This window comes from Manacus vitellinus, unplaced genomic scaffold, assembly GCF_001715985.3.
Source record: "Manacus vitellinus isolate BGI_N305 unplaced genomic scaffold, ASM171598v3 scaffold_0_pilon, whole genome shotgun sequence".
In the NCBI taxonomy this organism is placed as follows: Eukaryota; Metazoa; Chordata; class Aves; order Passeriformes; family Pipridae; genus Manacus; species Manacus vitellinus.
Genome location: NW_021938789.1, coordinates 30,874,549 through 30,894,746, shown reverse-complemented (window position 1 = coordinate 30,894,746; position 20,198 = coordinate 30,874,549). Strand labels below are relative to the sequence as shown.

At 34.1% G+C, this 20,198-nt stretch overlaps 1 protein-coding gene across 2 annotated transcripts in view; it reads right to left on the bottom strand.

Annotated features, from left to right (window-relative positions):
* Window positions 1-370: 370 nt before the first annotated feature.
* Window positions 371-20,198, bottom strand: part of GLRA3 (glycine receptor alpha 3) — an 82,743-nt gene continuing 62,915 nt past the window's right edge. The window contains exons 7-10 of one of the 2 annotated variants that reach the window (XM_018080189.2): window positions 12,103-12,317; window positions 10,422-10,568; window positions 5,202-5,321; window positions 371-1,423 (exon numbers count right to left, since the gene is read on the bottom strand). In XM_018080189.2, coding sequence (XP_017935678.1) covers window positions 1,154-1,423; window positions 5,202-5,321; window positions 10,422-10,568; window positions 12,103-12,317 — 752 coding nt within the window. In that variant the 3' untranslated portion in view covers window positions 371-1,153. The remainder of the gene's footprint in view (window positions 1,424-5,201; window positions 5,322-10,421; window positions 10,569-12,102; window positions 12,318-20,198) is intronic. The other variant, XM_018080240.2, reaches the window with a different exon arrangement.

Genomic DNA, 20,198 nt, shown 5'->3' with positions numbered 1-20,198 from the left:
AGTTTTAATGGTTGGTCTCCTATTTATTAATGTGAAATACAGTAAATGTAAAAGACCATCCAGATCCTTTTTTATGTTTTAGATGAGCTTCATGTTTCTCCAAAGTTGTGAAGTGCTTCTTAAGCAATATCTAAGTTATATCAATAAACTTCAAAACATGAGTCAGAAAACTTGATATATTCATAAATTAAGCTTCCTATATTTATGTAACATGTAGGAGATGAATGTGCGTAAACATAACTGTGTTCATCCTCCAAATGCTTCAGTGGAGTTCACTATTTGCTTTCAGTTTTGCTCCAAAATCTCTTTGCATTGAATCAAAGTGACGTATTGCAAAATTTTGATGTAGTTTGTCTATTTCACTAGCTGTATGAGTTTTATGAATTGAGGAAAAAAAACCTTAAAATATGAAAAATATTAAAAAATATGTTTCAATTATCAAAGTGTAAGTAATTAAAAGGAAAAAAAATCCTTTGCAGGAGTCAATACCTTACAAATTTTAATATATTTCTCATGTGATAGGCAGACTATTAGGCTGTATACTTTGTGCTGTCAGAGACTATTTCAACAAACAGGGGAACAGTAATATAAATACATTTAGTAAATTATATGACTTAAATATGTCAAATATATTAATTGCAAAACGACCAGTACTGTCCTTAAGACTAGATCAAGTCCTTTAAATTGTTTTCTCCAATCAGTAATTTGTCATTATATTGTAAAATTGAAATCAATGTTACAAACACTAATCTATTCTGCAATACTGTGAGATTTACCTAGGGTACTCAGGAACCATTTTTAAAATTAAAATACATCAGAATTAAAAAAAAAATTAAGGATCATCAGAGAGTACTGTACAGTTATACCACTGTGTAACAGTATGTATCAATACTTGGCAGTAAAGGTTCAGTAGAGAGTGATTTACAATGAAAAATTTGTTAATATTTAGCTTTACAAGGAAAGTTTGCAATAGCAGGTGTATCTTTTCTGGGTGTCATTCTTCCATCCTGGTCATTGCAGTCCACGCAGGATCTTTTTTCACCACCTCAGTGTTTTTAACTCTTCCAGTCACTCCTCTGATGTGCATTTCTAAAAAAAAGCTTCTGGTCGAGTGTGACAGCCAGATCTTTATGTACTGCAAGCCTTAGTCTTGTTATTGGTGAATGTCCTCATGCCTGATGATTTTGTAAATTACCCAATAAAAAATGTTGAAAATCAGAAAGGCTAACGGGAAACAAGCTCTGGATATTGTGTCTATTTTCTTGGCCCGGTCAATGAATACCTTTCTCATCTCATCAGGGCTTTTTGGTACAGCTTGAACAGGATTATTTGGCCCCTTTTGTGTCATTCCATCTTTTGCTTGCACGCATGGGCCCACTCCATATGCTGTAAAGCTAAACTGACTTTCACGTGCATCATCATCCTGTTGGACAAAAAAAAAAAGAAAAAAAAAAGAATATAAAGAAAACGAGCAAGAAGGTTTTTTTTTTAATTACTATTATTTACACAAATCTTACCTGCTGCTAAATAACAGTTGCACCATTACCTCAATGACTTCTTGAATCCACAGTTTATTTTAACTGGTTGAAATTTCATCCCTATCAATGTCTGTCAAAAATATTGTAGGAGTTTGAACAAGCACAGAATTTTTCTATTTGTTTATAGATTCTGTAATCTACTCAGAGAAATGAGAAAGCTTAGTAAACTAACAGTAATTTAGCACACAATTTCTGATTTGGTTTAAGTTTCCCCATTTACAGTAAATATCCACAGTCTTCAAATGGAAAAACTTCACAATGGTCTTTTAGACAACACCCATTAAACCTGTACACTGCTTAACAAACCAGGATCCTGGCCTCTAGATATCTAGAGATACTTATCATAAAATCAATAATATTTTGCACATTATTTACATTAGTGAGAATTCTGCATATTTGGCCATTGTATATTTAGTTAATTGTATCTGTATGCCTTATTTCTGCTGATCTGTGTGAATGCATCAGATAAAGAGAATGGCATGTAAAGTGTCTTAGTTTAAAATACAAATGAATGAAAACTAAAGGCCAGATTTTTCTTCCAACTCATTCTTCTGTCAATTCAGGGGAAAATTGGCAAAGATATTCAGAATTCAGGAAACTTTAAGAGAAAGTGATTTTTAATTACATGGCACAGAAACAAAAGTACATGGTCTGAAGACAGACATATTTTCATATTTCATATTTACACTATTCATACCTACAATATTAATTTACATTTACAATATTCATACATTAAAAAATGTTGCTTGTGTCTGGAGACATATTTTTTACTTCTCTTTATCTAGTTATAAGTATCCTCAAGCAGTAAAAGAGGCACATATGCAGGCAAATAAATGATATATAGTCTGTGAAGCCAGAGCCAAATTTGGTTCTGAAACATATTCCAGTATACTCTTTCACTATGTAGGTGCCTCAAGGATAGTCACATGATTTTGATGGCATTCACCATTTTTTCAATAATTTTAAATTAAAGAATGTCTATTTTTCGTGCCTAATTTATCCTAGTTGCTTTAGGATTTTAGACTTTCGTGAAGTATATAAATTATTATGTATACGTTAGTTCTTACATAATTATTTTGAAAAATAATTCACATAAGTATTATAAAAGGAGGTGAGCAGCAATTTTCCTTTTGTAAGCGAATTTTTGATATTTTTAAGCACTTCCTACATAAAAAAGTATTTATTTATTTATGTGCCAAAGTCAAATAATTAGAGTTTCAATTCAATAGTTCTGAAGCAATTTTTTTTTACTTTAACCTCTTAGTTTATACAAATAGAATTTCTCAAAGAGCTCAGTTAAATCCAAGCTTCCAAACTTTTCATTCTGAAACTGCCTGTGACATTTGGTAAATCTGAAAATATTTTTCAATGGAGAATTAATTCTAAAAATATTTAAAACTTCCATCAATAGTACTTACTTGGAGAACCATTTTTAATTACTATTTTTAAAAAAAATCCAGTGAGGATTCTTAACAGTTGAATAAGTTAGCTACAAAAGAATGCAGATAAATCACTAAGTTTGAAGTGAATTATTTGGCCATCAGCATGACCATCCAGCAGAGATGTAGTTATCCCCCAACTGCAATACTTTTTCATATATGTAAACTAAATAAACGAAGAGAGTAATATAGTTCACTGAAACTACTGTACTTCAAATTTGTATTAGATTTTGCCTTTAAAAACACAAAAATAAAAAATTAACATGAAAGAAAAGGAGGAGGAAAAATCACTGACTTATTTTACTATGGAAATGAATAACAGAAATACAAAATGATAGGATCATTATTTGATGACGTGATAAAACAGAGATTTAATTACTACAATAGTGTTCCTCTCCTGTCAGAAAAGAATGGGAAATAACATCTTTAGAGCAGTTGCATTCCAGAGGAGTTGTAGTGTTGTATTTCAGCTAACAGAAGTATTAAGTTACAAATGCGTGGACTTTGAGAATTTACCATAAACTTGCCATTTAAACACTGTCATATGTGCATTTCAGAGTTTTGTCTTTTCATGCTTCTCCAGAAAATAATGCTTATAATTGCACAGACTGAGAAAGACAGTAAAATAATTCCTGAGTAGCAGCTTTCAGTTATACATGTTTTCAGGATGAGGCACTAAAACTTTACTGTCTCTGTTTTAGGCTTACCTGAATGGAATGATCCCCTAGAATGTTTTCAAGGACAGATCTCTCATTTTTTTTTTTATGCTTGCAGACATCCTGTATTCAGTCTGCCAGCAGGCTGCTTGGAAATGCCCTCTGTTGTTGAGGAAGTGATGTGAAGGTCCTTCTAGGAGTCCAGCATTTTTGCCCATTGTCTGTTGGATGGTGTCTCCATGAGGTCAGGCAGGATGTTTGGAGCCTGCCAAGTCAGATCAAAGCGCTAGGGCTAATGGATAAGCAGGAATTGCCACCATAGTTCTTTTCTAGGGTAGCAACTGGATTATTCAAAATGTGGTTCTGCAAGTTTCCAGCAGGTTCGTAATGCAGCAAAATCACTAACTTGGCCTCAGATTCGTATGAGGGTGCTTGTGCACAGCAGGAAAGATGCATTTACTGTTATTATTTATGTTAACTTTTGAGTACTTTTTCAAAGGCATTTATGTCAGTGACATGCCATTTTTTTTTATTGTTGATTGGTTTGGTTAAAGTCTGTCTTTTTGACTAGAAATATTTCTCAGAATGCATGCCTCTGAGTCTGTCACTGTAGAAATCATCTAAAAGACTGTCATGGTATACATGGTATACCCTGTATACTCCAGCTGATAATCTGGACAGTGAATTCCCCTGAAAAAGTCCTCCATATTGGTTAGATTATTTGAATTTTGTAAATAATAAGGAAGCTTTTATTTCCCTTTGTGTATTTTAGTGGATCATCACCAAAGAAAGTGATTTCTCATAGATTTTTGATAAAACTTAAAAAATCCTATCATGAATGAATTTTAGTAAGAGTTTGATTTGAATGCACTTGTCACATGTTCAGCTCTAAAATTCACAACTGGAAAGTTATTCCGCATACAGCTAGATATAAATATTTTATCATCTCTATTAAAATTACTGTAATTTAAGAGTGCAAGTAAATTTAGATAACAATTTTCATTTAGAAAGTTAGAATTCTTTGAAGATCTGAAGGAAGTAATTTCAATTAGGTTACTTCTGTATCAGTGCTGTTCTACAAAATACTTAAGTATAAATTAATAGAAAACTGTCACTGTCTGTGGTCTTGTCACCACGCTGTTTTCCATCCATATATTTAATAATACATTTATCTTGAGAAATAATATATATAAGGGCTGAAAATAACTCCACAGCCTATTGATTATAGGTTGTGGTAGCAACTTGAAAGCTTATTTGAAGCCTTGGCTCTGGTAATTTGAACACTACCTTTTTTACTGTTTTTGAGAAGGAAAGTGTTAATGAATTGTCTTGCACTACAAGCTGCAAAATTTTAATACTATGTTTTAATCCAGATTTAAACAGATCAAAATGGATTATGAAATTACCAAGACAGTACCTTTATTAACATTTCACGTCATCACATACAGGTAGCAATGAAGGTATATGAAGTTCACATGGGAAGACATTATTTCAGACAAAAGGACAGGGCCTCTATTAATGATTGGATATCACATTATGACAAATGGGAAATCTTCTTCATAGTTTACCCTTAAATTTGTACTGTAGATTTGAGGCAAAGTCCCGTCTATAGGTCCTGTACATCTCAAGCCATTGCTATGCTGTAATGATTCACTGATTTCATTTCCATCAAGAATTCCCTCAAAATACTTTCATCAAAACGGATGGGTTGACCAAAAAGAAAACAAAAGAAAAGAGGTGTGATTACCATTACAGACAATCTAGTTTGCATGTCTATTTTCCTCTCTAAAGATGTGGTGATCTTTAGATTTTTGAAAATAGGGTTAAAAGATTGAATAGTCCTGAAAACTAAATACATATTAACAGCTGATCTAAAATAAAAGTGTTATTATTCAGTATATATACAGAGTTAATATTTTTCCCCATAGAATGTAAATGCAACTAAGAAAAAGCACTGATCATAGGTGTGTTCCAGTATCCCTGTATGACTTCTAATTCTGACATTTTTTTCCTTTTTCTTTCAAGACGGAAAGGAGTGTAACTGTAAATGAATAATTAATATTCATTCATTCTGAAGGAATGGTAATATAGTGTTTCTGAAATAATTCTGTTCACTAGACAGGTTTTTTCTCTGTCAGAGACAAAGCACTATGGTTCATATACTGAATAACAAATGAGGTCTCAAATTGAGAACCAAAATTCCCCTGTTCTCAGGATTCATTATGCCATTTTTGCAATCATAAAGGTATTAGACCCTTTAAAAAAATCTCCTATGCCTATTGTGATGCTCATTGGCAAATGCAATGAGTAGGTTGTATATTATGTTGCAATAATAGTTTTTATTTATAAATGTATTTATAACACAATCCCAGACACTTCAAAATTTTTGTTAATTCTGTGCAAACTGGATTGGACCTCTGGAAAGAAATTTGCCATTTAGTTATCTGGAATCATTGAATGAGGTCCATACTTACAATCATAAAAAGTGTGGCCAGAGGGTGCTGTTATACCTAAGAACTGCCTTTGATGGTGCTGTAACTGTTGTCTGGGAAGGGAGGCGGCAAATGAACTAGATGGTGTAAAAAAGAGGAAGTGACTATAGTTGGAAAAAGCATTAGAAAAATGGCAAGGATAGATGAGCTTTGTATCCCAAAATATCTTATTACAGCTCTGTACACAATTGCAATTTGTATAACCGTATATTTCACTGCAAGGGTCTTGTCCAAGTTCCATCATATGCTTTTTAAGAGAGAGATTCCAGTTCCTTTGTGTTTTCAACCAGCAATGAGAAGGAATAACCCATACTTTTAATTAAATTTACAAAATATTCCAACCTATGAAAACCTTCAAATTTGTTTGAGGATATGCTTAGAGTTAGAATTGAATTCAATGATTTGAACAAAGCATCTGAAAAATACAGAAGCAGAGACAGTAGATGCAAATACAAGGTACTACATTTAGCCAGAAATGATCAACTTTGCAAGCATAAGATGGAAACCCAATGGCTCTGCAGTAGTTCTGGAAAAAGACCCAGAAGATATGGAAAGTCACAGTCCTGATATGGGTCAATAACACGATGTTTTTTAGAAGACAAATGGTAAAACAATTTGGATAAACAAGTGTATAATTTGAATCATTTGATCCTTTGGCTGTTTTTAACTGTTACTGGGTAGATTTCATGTTGTTCATGTTGCAAACACAGTTTTGAGGAAGTATATGGACTTATTAGGAGAATTTCCAGGGAAGGCAAATGAGAAAAAACAAACTTAAAAAAAACCAAAACAACCAAACCCCCAAACCAGACCCCAAAACTGTACCAACTGGGAATACTTAAAGAAAAGATTGAATGGAAATGTGCAAATGGTGACATAAAGGAAAGAAGTAATCTGTTTTCTGTGCCCCTCCTAAACAAACCATGAGAGGTCAAAAAAAGTAGTAGTAAAAAACTTTTTAAACAATTGGAATAGATTTAAGGGGAGCTTGTGGAATTTTTATGACTGAGGTGAATTAGGTATAAATGATCTTGACTTTAGTCAGGAAAATGGATCCACTGACCTCCCAAAGGCACTGAAATTCAAACATTGCACTATTGTTTCGGTTACTTGGTAAAAGTAAATATTTTTTGCAACAAGCATATTTTTCTAATTACAAAGAAAATAGACTTTGAAAATTCTTCAGTTGCCTTACTGCAATTAGATATTATTCATAAATATTCTCTTCTGTCAACACATATCTAGAACAAAATATTTCCAAACTCATCTATTTTTTTACTTTTGCAACACAGTCGAATCACTATAAGTTTTGCTGTGCCATTGCAGATAAAATGCCAATGCCAAAAAAAAATAAATCTGTACTTAACAGTAAGAATTCACCTGGTAGAAAAACCCGACATTAGTAAAGTGTTCCAAGAATGGAAGCATGAAGAATGTAAAAGTCTAATAAGTTATCCTAATGGATATATTTCTCTAATAGTTTTGGACATAAATACTGAATAGAATAGTGTTTTTCACTTTGCAAAGGAAGAGGATGTAATGTTCAAGGGAGCCTCTGGAGTTTATTTTAAATGCAGCCTTTTAAAATAACTTCTTTTCACCTTTTTTGACTTTGTGGCAAAATAAACATTTCTTTATACAATTTTAAAAGCTAATGCAATCGAATTCTTGACAGCTAGCGTCTGTTTGACCTAGTCCAATAGCATAACAAACATACAAAACTTTATAATCATGAGCTGTAGTAGCCAACTTTGAAAAAGACAAAAGAGAAAGAAAAAACAGGTTACTTTGACTTATGATCCTGGGGACTACATTTCATGTTAGAAATTGTGGTGAATAAATAATAATATTTGTGGTAAGGAAAGCTAGTTTTTTACTGAATTTTTTAATCTGTAAAACTTTATTATTTGTATACCAGAGGGTTTAGGATGTGATCCAAATTTTTGGAGGAAATAAAATCTCCATGCTGTAATGTTTCCAATCCTGTATACTTGTTGGCAAGGAATGGTTTAATAAAACATTGAGAAAGAGAGAATCAGTTAGCTGAGCTGTCTCTAAAGCTTGAGAAGGTGTATTCTCAGAGGTTAACTCTGACCAGGAGCTCTAGCTCTACCTGGGTTGGAAGTGAGTCAGGAAACATTTAGTTAAATTAATATTTTCTGAAAAATTACTGTTTCTCTAAAATCATAACCTTGCATAGGAAGAAAGTATTTTTTGGTGAATTTATACTGAGAAGCCTGTCTCATGATGAAGCTTACAGATACAGGAGGAAGGGAAAGCCATATACCCCCAAAAATATTTAATACCCTCACCTGGGTTTGTTATGAAGAAAAGCATTGAAGTGCATGTCTCCATCCTTCAGAATCTAAGGGGAGTACTTTAGTACATACCCTGAAGTCTCTAGGCTTAATCCTGTGATTTTATGACAACCTAGGAGGCAACCTACCTGAAGATAAACACTGTCAACTGAAGTGTAAAATTAGAATAAGGACTTCTAAGCTTGAATTCAAAAATACCGTGATGTCAAGCACTAATCCAGCAAAACACTTAAATCAGTGAGGTTATTCATGTGCATATTTTTTTTAAGAGGTCTTCTTTTAGCATTATTTTGTATATCGTGGATCCTCCCTTACATACCTCTAAGTTGAAATTTCATTGATTGTGATTGCTGAATAAGTGTCTTTGGTGAGTTTGAAGTCTTGCTAAGAGAGAGCTGGAAAGAGATTTGGTTTGATTCCAAGGAAGGAAGATATCACCTACCAGTTTCTAACCCTATGCTCATAATAACTGACCTGTATTTAAGAAAGATGTCATTAAAGTTGAATGTGGTGAATTTGCTTGAGATCCAGAAGAAACTTTCTCAACATGGTAAGAAAGATGAATGGACTAAAGGTACAGTGACATAATATATCACTCACCACAGCTGTTTGTATTTGATACACCATGCATTTGTTGGGGCTCACCTACATCTGTCCAGTAATCTGTGTCTGCCTCATCCCATTCTTCCCATTCCAAACATTTAAGCAGCTTTCAGAGAGCTGCCATGTTTCAGAAACACTCTGTCACAAAAATTCTATTTTTTCTGCTACTGTCAGGGAGAAGAACAAAGCCCATTCTTCACCGGGATGAATGTTGAAAGCAGGTACATGCAGTCTGAATCATCATCTAGGCTACAGTAGATGAGTTTCTCTGTGCAGCTTAAGAAATCTGGGACTCAATACACAAGGGCAGGCAAACGTGTGAAAATGTCATTTTCATTTAACTGTCCAGCCTGCCTCTTAACACAGAGTCTTACTAGCAGAGACTGCTTAGGTAGGTTTTACAGCAGTGCAGATTTGCAATATCTTTTAAGTAAGAGCAAAACAACATATAAAATGTCTTCTCTTTGCATGTAAGCAGTAAACATGAGGTAAGTCTTCAGGAATGAAAGACAACAGAACAGAATCATGTTGCTTTGATCAGACTTCCATTCACTAGTAATATTCTAGATAGTAACTAAAAACCTGTGGAAAGGTGGGTACTCATTTAATGGATAGGCTGGAGAACTATTTACTCTTCATGAAATCAGAAGTAGGAATTATATACTGCCGTAAGAAATTTTCATTATTACTTGATTTAACTACAGGCTTCAGAGTTCAAACTTGCCTTAGCTGTTTGACTTTACACACTGGTAGTGAGTTATTTTATTGTAGTCTATATATCTCCAGCTATAAAATAAATATTAATAGCCATTACTATATTAAAGTTTTTTACTATTTGTATGAACAATTTACACTGAATTAGCAGGACAGAAGAAAAAAACACACATTTATCAGCCTTTTAAATTAAAATGTTTATTCTTTACCAATAATGTTAATTGAAAAAGTATTTCTTGTATTAAAAAATATTTGCATGAAACGCAGCTGTTAAGGCTTTGAATTGAGTACTAGAATTAAATTAGGAAACATTATTTGTTGAATCTCAATGTAGTACAAACTGCTGCAAATACCAGCAATATTCATTCACTGGAGAATAATCTAACTCCTCTAACAGAGTGAAATTCATGTTTGTGCAGATGGCTCCTACATGCTCCACGCCTCATTTAAATCCCTCTTAATCCCTCCTTCGGGAATTCAAGTTGGATTTATACAGTTTACAGTCTTTGTAGCTACCCTCTGCCTATAGTGAATTTTATGCTGTGATGTCATTTTATTTATATTGCCAATTTAAACTGTAGCATGTTTACCAAATTAACCCTATATCCTGGCATAATTCAGTCAGGTTCTCTTTCAAAGCTGTGAATACCATTACTTTTACCTTGCTCTTCTTCCTTTTGCGGCGGAAGCGCAGAAGTTCTTTATGCTGCCTTGACACAAAGTTTACAGCTGCATACTCCAAAAGTGCAGAAAATACGAAGAGCAGACACACTGCCATCCAGATGTCAATGGCTTTGACATATGACACCTATGGAGATAGTAGAAGACCGAATATGTCAAAGCTACAGATGTGAAATTAAGTATTTCATGTCAGCAGGAAGTGCATTAATACCTCCACATCCCCACACTACTGTTATGAAACAAAACTTAACATGAAATTACATAATAAGAGGAATAAAAATTCAATCTATAAATTGTTATTTTTTTAAAATTTACTCTTTTACAAAGTGTGTTTAAATCATTAACAGTTCCTTATAGTATACTGTATCACAAACATCTCAAACCAAATAATCCACAAGAAACGCACACTCTTCCTCCATTTCTCTCACTGAGATCTGTGAATGACACTAAAGAATCAAAGAATAGCTTATGGTAGGACCAGTCGGAATTCCTGTATTAAAATGGATACAACTGAAAATTCCTGCAATAAAATTAGGTAGAAGAAGGACATAGGTGGAGAACTCTGATATGTTCATTCATTGCTAATATAGTTGCAGTAAATCAAATATATAGTTTTAAATGAGTCCGGTAATTTTGACACAGTGAAAGTCCTGAGAATCAGACACAGAATAGAGCTCATTGCAATCCCATATGGCCAAGCTCAGATGCAGGACATAATCTGAACCAAGAAAGTAAGGCCTGCTCTCTCTTTGTGCGCAGATTTACAAGAGCTTTTTAATATAAGCAAATATAGCTAGCTTCAGGCCTCAAAATCTGACAAAAACCATATATAGCTCTCTGTTAATCTCTTACATTGTTGATGCTACATTTGGATGCATTCAGATCCATATATCTAAGACACAGAGCATGCTCAGTTGTCTTAGGGCTATGGATTTTACTTAGAAAAAATGCAATTAGGCAACCTAAAAATATTATGGTAAAACTAACACAGAATGGGACTTTGTGTATTTTTATTGTATACATTTTATTTTTATTAATTGCAATGACACATGAAGAAGGTCAAGGAATAAGCCTTAAAATGAAACAGAAAATATTCAAAGTAATTATAATTCAGAAAACTGAATAATTAATAATAGAATAATTAATAATAGAAATAAATTTTAAGTGCTTTACATTGTGTTGTAAATGTTTTTTACACAATTGTTTGGAGCTGTTTAGGTTCACATTTTTCTACATTTTAATGTAACTGTGTTTGTAATTCATAATGTTGGCAGTTTTTGAGAAAGGAATATAATTGAGAACAGGTTAGGATCTGTGGCCTTTAGAATTTCAGTTGTAACTGCTAGTATGTCATCAGATACTGGGATGTGAAAAAGAATGAGCCAGTCAATTACTAAACAGTATTTATGTAGTATTGAATAACATTGTTTTCATTTCTTGTTAAGGTTCATGGAATTTAGTAGATTGGGTAAATGGTTGAGATGGGAGAAATAGAATGTATTTGTCCTGGAGAATCAAAAACCCCCCTAAATAGTTCAAAATTATTTATCTCCTTTAGAAAATGGTTGAATGCTAATAATCAAAACACATAAGGTTGATTGAAAGTGTTTGTCACATAACATTATAACTAATGTAGTACAAACAAACGAAATTTCACCTACCTTTGGAAGAGATGCTCGTGAACCTGAGCTTTGTGTTGTCATGGTCAGCACAGTTGTTATGCCTAAAGCCACTCTGGCTGGAGCTGCATCCATATTGATCCAAAATGACACCCAGGAGAGAATCACAATCAATAGACTTGGTATGTACATCTGGATGAGATAGTAACCCATCTGTCTCTCAAGGTGAAATCGGACTTCAATACATGTAAACTTTCCTTTTTATAACAAAGAAGAAACATTCAATAGAAATAGAATGTTTTTTACTGTCAACATCTAGTCCACATTCAAAAGAATGTATGCTCTGTCAAATATATTTGTTCACAAATGAAAGATTAATGTTTGGATTTCTCTTTTTAATATGCACAGTCTCCATTATAATAGGGTATCTACTGGAAAGAAAAGGGACAGGAAACCTGAAAAATTAACAATTCGAGAACCTCTGAAACTTGTTTCCATATAAAAACTGAATCACAATGCATTAGGACAACAAGAAGTTTCCTGTGGGTGATCACAGTTTTTTGCCATTTATGATTTGTAGATACATCTGTGTGCAAAGAAAGTGCTTACTCCTCCATTGCATAACATCTCTCTTATATTTTCATTCAATTTTAAACTTAATTTTATTTTTTTTAGTCTAAAAAAATTGCTAAAAATATAGGGAGATCAGTATGGGCATTAGGTTATCAATAGGAGAGTCTGCTGTCTCTCCCTTTATTCCCATTCAAACTGTTCCAGCTCATAAGTACAATGACCAAGATTCAAACAGAAATTGAAGACTTAGTATTAGGCAACTTTAGGAAGGTACTTAAATTACCTAGTTTTACCCAGATACTGAACATCAAGGAACTTTTACTGATTTAACCAAAGCACAACAAAAAGAAAACTATTGCTGGCTCACAAAAATACCATAAACCCATTTTTTAATATTATCCAGATTGCTTTTTTTTGTTTGTTTTTTTTTGGCTTGTTTTACTTTTTTTTTTCATCCTGTAAACTGTAGATTATATCACAGATCTTGACCTGGTCGCATTAGATTTTCTAATTCTGCTCAATGTTCATATTAGTCACATATGAATGGTGCTGAGGCAATGCTCTAACTGTAAGTGGTGTATACATTAAACCATTTCTTAGAGTAAGAAATTACATAACTCAGTTTTCTTCCTTATTTTGAATGAAAGCTATTTCTAATTCTAAGTTTAACATGGAAAGCTGTACGGTTATTTATTTATTAAGTGATATGAAGTTTTTTGGTTATGTTTTCCAGTACTTTGATAGCTATTTTACCAATCAATTTTTATTTGCAAAATGCCATTTTATACCAAATTGTTTCTCATTAATAGTTATTTGATATTTATCATATTAAAATTATATTTGTAATGGACTTATTTATGAGCTTATCCTATACTATTATATTGTGTATTATGCTGTGGCAATAGTATTAGGTATACAGAAATGAACTTCAGATAAAGTCAAACTGAAATATTTTTATTCAAGGCATATTAAGTGATTGTAAATGCTTTCTGAACTTGATTATTTTCATAACAATTCTCTTAAGAGGCCATTAGTTCTCTCTGTGACGACATAATCAAGGTAATTTTATGACATTTTTATTCTACTGAGGCACTAAAAAAAATTTAAAAAGACATTTTTATGATGTTCAATTTTAAAATTACCTTCTGTATCTCAGGAGTTTTATATCTGCAAGCTCAATTATTAGTTCCATTCCTAATTGTCAGCATTTTCTGAATCCTGTCTACACTCCTGAAATCTGTGTCCCAAATCCTGGCTCAGCCATCTGCTGCCCTAGCTTTGAGACTGATTTCTGCTTCAATCATGAGACGAAATCTTAGTTTAACAAAGTGAATGGGAATTTTGGTGTTTACTGCGGAAAAGGCCAGGATTTCCCCCTTCTCTTCCAAGGTCTTCAAAAGAATACCTAAACAATATATTCTTTCTCCTAGCTGGTCAGTACACCCCATGTAACTAGAAGTTCTGCACAGGCTGGCCTTTGTTGAAATCATATTCTTACTTCAAACTGGTTCTTACCCTGAAGTTTTCTTTTTTTGTGACATTCATTCTGTTAATTCAGTAGCTTTGGACAGCAACAGTTTCCTCATACACCACAGTAAATCATGGTGGTAAGGAGTAGCAAAATGCACCAACCAAATCTAGGCCTCTTGCAAAGTCATTTTGTTCGGCATCACATCAGCAAGAATCATTCAGCACACAACATTTTCTTCTTACAGGGTCCTATATTTTCCTTTCAAAACAAATTAGGAAAGAAAACTAAGGGGCATCAGAGTGCGTAATATAAGCGTCAATAAACATTTGCTATTACTTGTATGGTCCAGATAAATGTGGGATAAGAGATATGAGACTCTTCCCTGAGTACTGTAGTGGACTTGAATTGTGCTAAACGGGGACCAGTAAATAATATAGTAGCTCCAGTATGGATTATTTTATGTGGCTGAAAATTTGACAGGTAAATCTGAACTAAGGAGAAAGAGAGGAATAGCTGGGCACAACAGGATTCTAACAAAATGAAAGATATTCTAAATGAAAGAAGTGCAAATGGAATGAATATATTGTAACCATGGAGGAAAAAGTGGGGCTTATGAAGTGGCCAGAACTAGGACTGAATGATGTGTCAACAATTTTTTGCTTGGTTTTGTATTTTTGGAAACATCATTGGCCAAGGTAAAAAACCCCTCAAAATCTACAGCACCAAAAACAAACAAACAAAAAAAAAAGGATAAAAGAAAGTGAAGTGAGTCTCAAAGTGGAAAATTAACTCCACACCATGTGTGACAAGAGTCCTGCCTTTGTCTTAGACCCATTGAGTTTATGGACATGCCAGGCACATATATCAGCGCTTCCTAGTCAAGACCACTGTGTTCCTTTGTTCCATTACAGCACTGAACAATTAATATAAGGCAACTCCCCAGGGAGACTGGTGGCTACCCAGGTTAGATGCTTTTCTCTGTTACTCAGCTACTGAATATTAGAGAAAGGCAGCAGTTGGAAGTCAGTCTCAGCACTGCAGTTGCAGCAGTTGCTGGTCTAAGTGTGGAAGAGGTGATAGTTTTTTCCCTTCCTGACTGACACCAGAACCACCCGCATAAACTTAGCTAATGAAGCAGGGTGGAAAAAGAAAACTCTTACTCTAACTATGTGAGCTTCAGATAGGAGGCAGGCAGCAGAGGCTGAGCTGTTGTTTCCCAACTAAAGCCAGCATCCAGTTGTGGACCTCTTTTCTCTTCCTGTATTCCATTTCAAATTCAAAGCCAGCTTAGCTGAGGTTTAATCTATTTGACTGGTTGCTTGATCAGAACAGACATACCCATGAAGTCATCTCAGCCGGCAAAGGAGATAGACAAGCATCTAAGAGCGTTGCTCTAGCAATTAATTTGCAGTACATAAAAGATAAGATCTAGTTCATTTTGATATGCACTGTAGGTGTCACAGAGACTGCCTAGGAGAAGGATAGGATACTTTCTGGTATTGTGGGTTTGCTGAGGCTGAGCAACAAATTATGACCTGATGGTAGTTTCAGATTAGAGCAAAATCTAGATGTGCTCACAATCCATAAAATGGACAGATTTTTGTCATGCAAAAGAAAGAAAAGCTATTGAGGGCTTCCTAAAGGATAAGCATTCTTTCCTGAAACAAGGTAACATTCTTTGTGTTTGTGAGTCTAGCCTAACCAGGGATTTAAGTGTGCTAAAGGCACCAAAAGTGCTGGCTTTATGAATGTTGTATCTATGCATGTGAAGTGAATGTAGTGGTGTATATGCATGTGATGGTGTATATTTCTGTCTTACCCATATTCTTTGGTAACAATGTTAGAGCTGCTGGGGTGGCATGATTCCCCTGCAATGTCCATGCTGAAACTAATAGGTAGTGGAAAAATATATACTGCAGTCAGTTTATATGATTTTAGTTCCACTCAGTTACTGCCTACATCACATACTGTTTTTTTAGTTGTTGCTGCTGTGGCCAACTGTGAGTAACCTAAGAAGAGAAATTTTCTACTTTAGCACATCTTTCCACTGCACAGTCTCCTCTGACCGTGGCAGGTGGTGTTTAAACAATGGGCTATGCAGGCAGCAATATGCTCATGTGACTAAAAGGTACTTTCAGTAGTGTGGGATGTGAAAGAGAAATCAAGCAGAAGTAGTAAATTCAGGCCCTAAAGAGTCCTCCTTTGCAGTTTCACCTGTCTCAAACTGTTCCAAAGACAATAGTTGGAAGGGCTTAAAAATTCTTTGTTCTTTTTCAGCAACCCTTAGGATGCCTTTTGGGGAAAACTTTTCTTACTGTAGCCCTACAATGTCATAATCATGTTCACAGTTCCCAGGAAGGTTGAGTAGCTGTTTTGGAAGCTACATAGAAAGTTTTCATAAGGGAGAATCACTTTAGAAAACTGAGTCAAGGAAATAGTGTGCCTCAGAAATAATTAAAAAAGGACTAATAATATTTATTAAATAACTATGAAATTAAAATAAATAATGTAGTAAAATACAAAGTGAATAAATATAAACAAACAAGAAAAGAACTAAGCATGCATTCAACTGGTAATTCATGCAGAATGGAGAGATATCTGCTGAAGGTTCTTGATACTGCTTTAGATACTAGTAAATGGTAGTCTGACCCTCCTTGCAAGTCATTGATAGTGCTAACTGATATACTGTGAAATATTTTATGGATTTAGAGAGGACTATGGCTTAAAGACTATATAGCTTGATGAAATTACATGAATCTATTTACTTAAAATTAGAATCTTATACTGGCTGAACAGAGATGATTCAAAACCTAAAAATTGAACTAAGTTAATCATATCTGAATAAATCTTCATGGAGTGCTGCAGAGTATGTGCCTTGGATCTTGGAAGCAGATATATCATAGTCTGATTCCAACACATCTGTTAATATGGGTTTAGACTATACAATTCTACTTTTAACAGTGACAGATGGCCAACAAATAGCCAGCCTAGCAGCCAAAATATTGCTAGCTATGAAGATTTCCTAAGAGAGTCCTGGAGCAATTTGACTGTGAAGATTGTCCTCTCCTATAACACTTCATTTTCCCCCTTGATAAACAGTTAGAGACACAGGTTTAACATGAAATTAGGTACCGAGAGACAGCAGGAAAGGAGAAAGGGAGACTGAGACTACTTCAGTAGCTAGGATATGCTCAAACTAAATGGCTGTCTTAGATTTAGACCTCTTAATACAATAGCTCCTCCCATTTGTCTGTCTTCTGGAAATCCTTTTATTAAGCAGCTCAATTCCTCTACTCTACTAAACATTTAGGTTCAAAATGAGCTTGAAAAATGTATTAAACAGAGTACTTCTAGATGCTATTCTAAACCTCAGCAGTGTTTATAAGTTTTAGACTTGTAAAAACCACAGTTCCTCATTTCATGTAGGTAAGATAACATATTGCAAAAGCCAGCTAACACACTTTTCTCTATAGAAATAAAAGTAAAGACAGTTCTTTCCTCTAAAAGCAAAAATAAAAGAGTCTTCTTCTAAAATAAAACAAGAGGTGGACTCAAGAAACAGATTTTGTATGGAATGATGTAACATGGCTACTGCACTTTTTGACTTTGTTTTCTAGTGCTTAATACCTTGGATTCACAGGTTCTTATTGAATAGTTGCTATTGCAATGCTTTGAGTATTCTTGTCTACTCTCTGCACCTCTGTATGAAGGAAAAAAGGACAAATATTTACTCAAAAAAATGTCTATTGCAAGACAACCTACACTAAGAATAATTTATGAGATATAATATATACAGCAAATATGATCTATCTGCAGGCCATCATAGACTTCCCCTTTGCTATATTTTTCCAGTCCTTCCTAATGCTGGTTCTGACATTCATCTCATCCTGGGTTGACAGACTTCAGTGTGATAGGTAGTAGAAAGCTAGTCTTTTATGTGTGTGTCAGAGCCCCAGACAGACGAAGTTTTGATCAGAATGGTCCTGAAACAAAATCATTCATCATGCAATTAAGTCTCCTGCATACATAGACCCTAATATTTTATCTAGTACACAGGATGGAATCACCCTGGCAAATGCTGTTACTGTCTTTAGTGAGAGTGTGGGTATTGGCTCCAAGTGTCTTCAGAAGAACTGGGGGAAAAAAAGCCCCCAAACATCAAAGAAAAAACTTTTTATTTTTAAAGTTACTAATGTTGAAAAGAAATTTTCCAAGGACAGTTTTTTGTTCTAACTGAAGTTACTTTAGCCAAAAATACAGACAGTCTCAGAAGGAAACAAAACTGTATTGCCCTAAGAGGGACAACATAGACCACCAACACTTTCCTTTTGCCTTTTGTTGTGTGCTTTCTTTTTTCTCTGCATCTGCTAAAATAAGTTTGCAATTAACCTTTCTTGGCAACAGCATGTTATGTATCACCCTGCAATCATAATGGTAGATGATTTTCACAGAGAGCTTGAAGGAGAATGAAATATGTAAACTGTCTTTTCCATGAGACAATACTGTCCCTTTCTCTCCACATAGCAGAATCACCACACAGCAAGCAATCTACTTGATTTTACCTTGTCTGACACTTCCTTTTTATTCCTCTCAGAATGCGACACCATCATTTGACAGGAGCTCTGCTTTACTTATTACTGAAATACAGTTAAACGCTTTCACTCCTTTTGTCTTTTAATGATAAAATTTCTTAAACAAAAAATACAATTAATAAATTATGCGCATGTAGAGCTCATTATTTCAAGAGATTGTACCTCTAAAATTGACTACATATAAGTAAATTTAGCCGAAATTATTTTCATACCTTTCTATGAAGAAGTCAGGGTAATTAAAAACACTTTATTAGTTCAGTCTCCAAAAACTTTGCAGTTTGCATTTAATATAAATTGCAATTTGAATGCATTTTGCTGACAAAAACTGCTTACAAAAGTACTCACCTTTTCCTTGTCATAAAACAGATAAAACAGGTTGTATGTATCATCATACAGCCTGAATAGAAATTATGATTTTCCAGTGTTTGGCATATAGAACTAGACAAGTTGTTTATGGATCTAAATATCTAAAGCCAAAATTCACAAAACAACTCTAGGAATGTACTATCATTCAGTTTTTCTATCAAGTTTGTGGATATTAGTAGCATATTAGGAGAAATCAGTACTGATGTTGTGACCTGTCATTGACTACATAAATTCCTGGACAGGAAGGAAGTGTCTTTATGCAGCTTTTCAGGAAACAAATACTTGGGCAGGTGGTAAATTTAACATTGGTGTAAGACTGATAATGACTGCAATAAAAGAAAGTTGAAAATAAATATGGAAAAGAGAAACTAATTTTTTTTCCAGCTTGATAAATTAAGGAAACATGCCATTCATCAAGACTGCAATTATCAGAAATGGTCACATGGAATTCATCAGTTCTGGTGGTGAGTGTAGGAACCATAGTTCCACTGTTTCCAGGACCACTATATCCAAACCTTTGAGCCAAAAAGCATTAATAGACCTAAGACAGTTCTGAGCAGCATCATTCAAGTGCAAGTGTTGTGCATTATCCATGGAGCAGGATTAAAACCAAGACTCAGAGTATTTCTGTTTGTGCCTGTTAACCAACGCTATTATGCACAAATTCAAGCTATTGTATATTGGACTTTCTGCAGCCATGATTAAAATTATCTGTGATTGAAGTAAAAATTAGGTGAAATAAAAATTCATTGCCCAGGGGAGCAATGAATGTCACATAGGAATGAAGTAAAGCAAGACCATCCTTGTAACATAAATGGTTCATATGTGATTTTGCTGGTTGTTATGATTCTACTTCACTTCCCAAATGTGTCACTGCGGATATGCCTGTGGATGCAAAACATGAAAATTATCGGAAATGTTGCGTCACTTCAGAACACAAGACTTGATGAACCATTTTGCTGTACTTTTGCTGAAACTGTTATGTCTCTATATTTAGATATAGTTTGTTTTTTGAGCTGTGGTTACAGTTATTCATTTTCAATTGGGCATGAAACACTGACAAGACATGCACTGATGAGTTTCCACAAGTTGTCCTGAAGCTTCATATTAAATTTTTTCACAGGGAGAATTTGGGG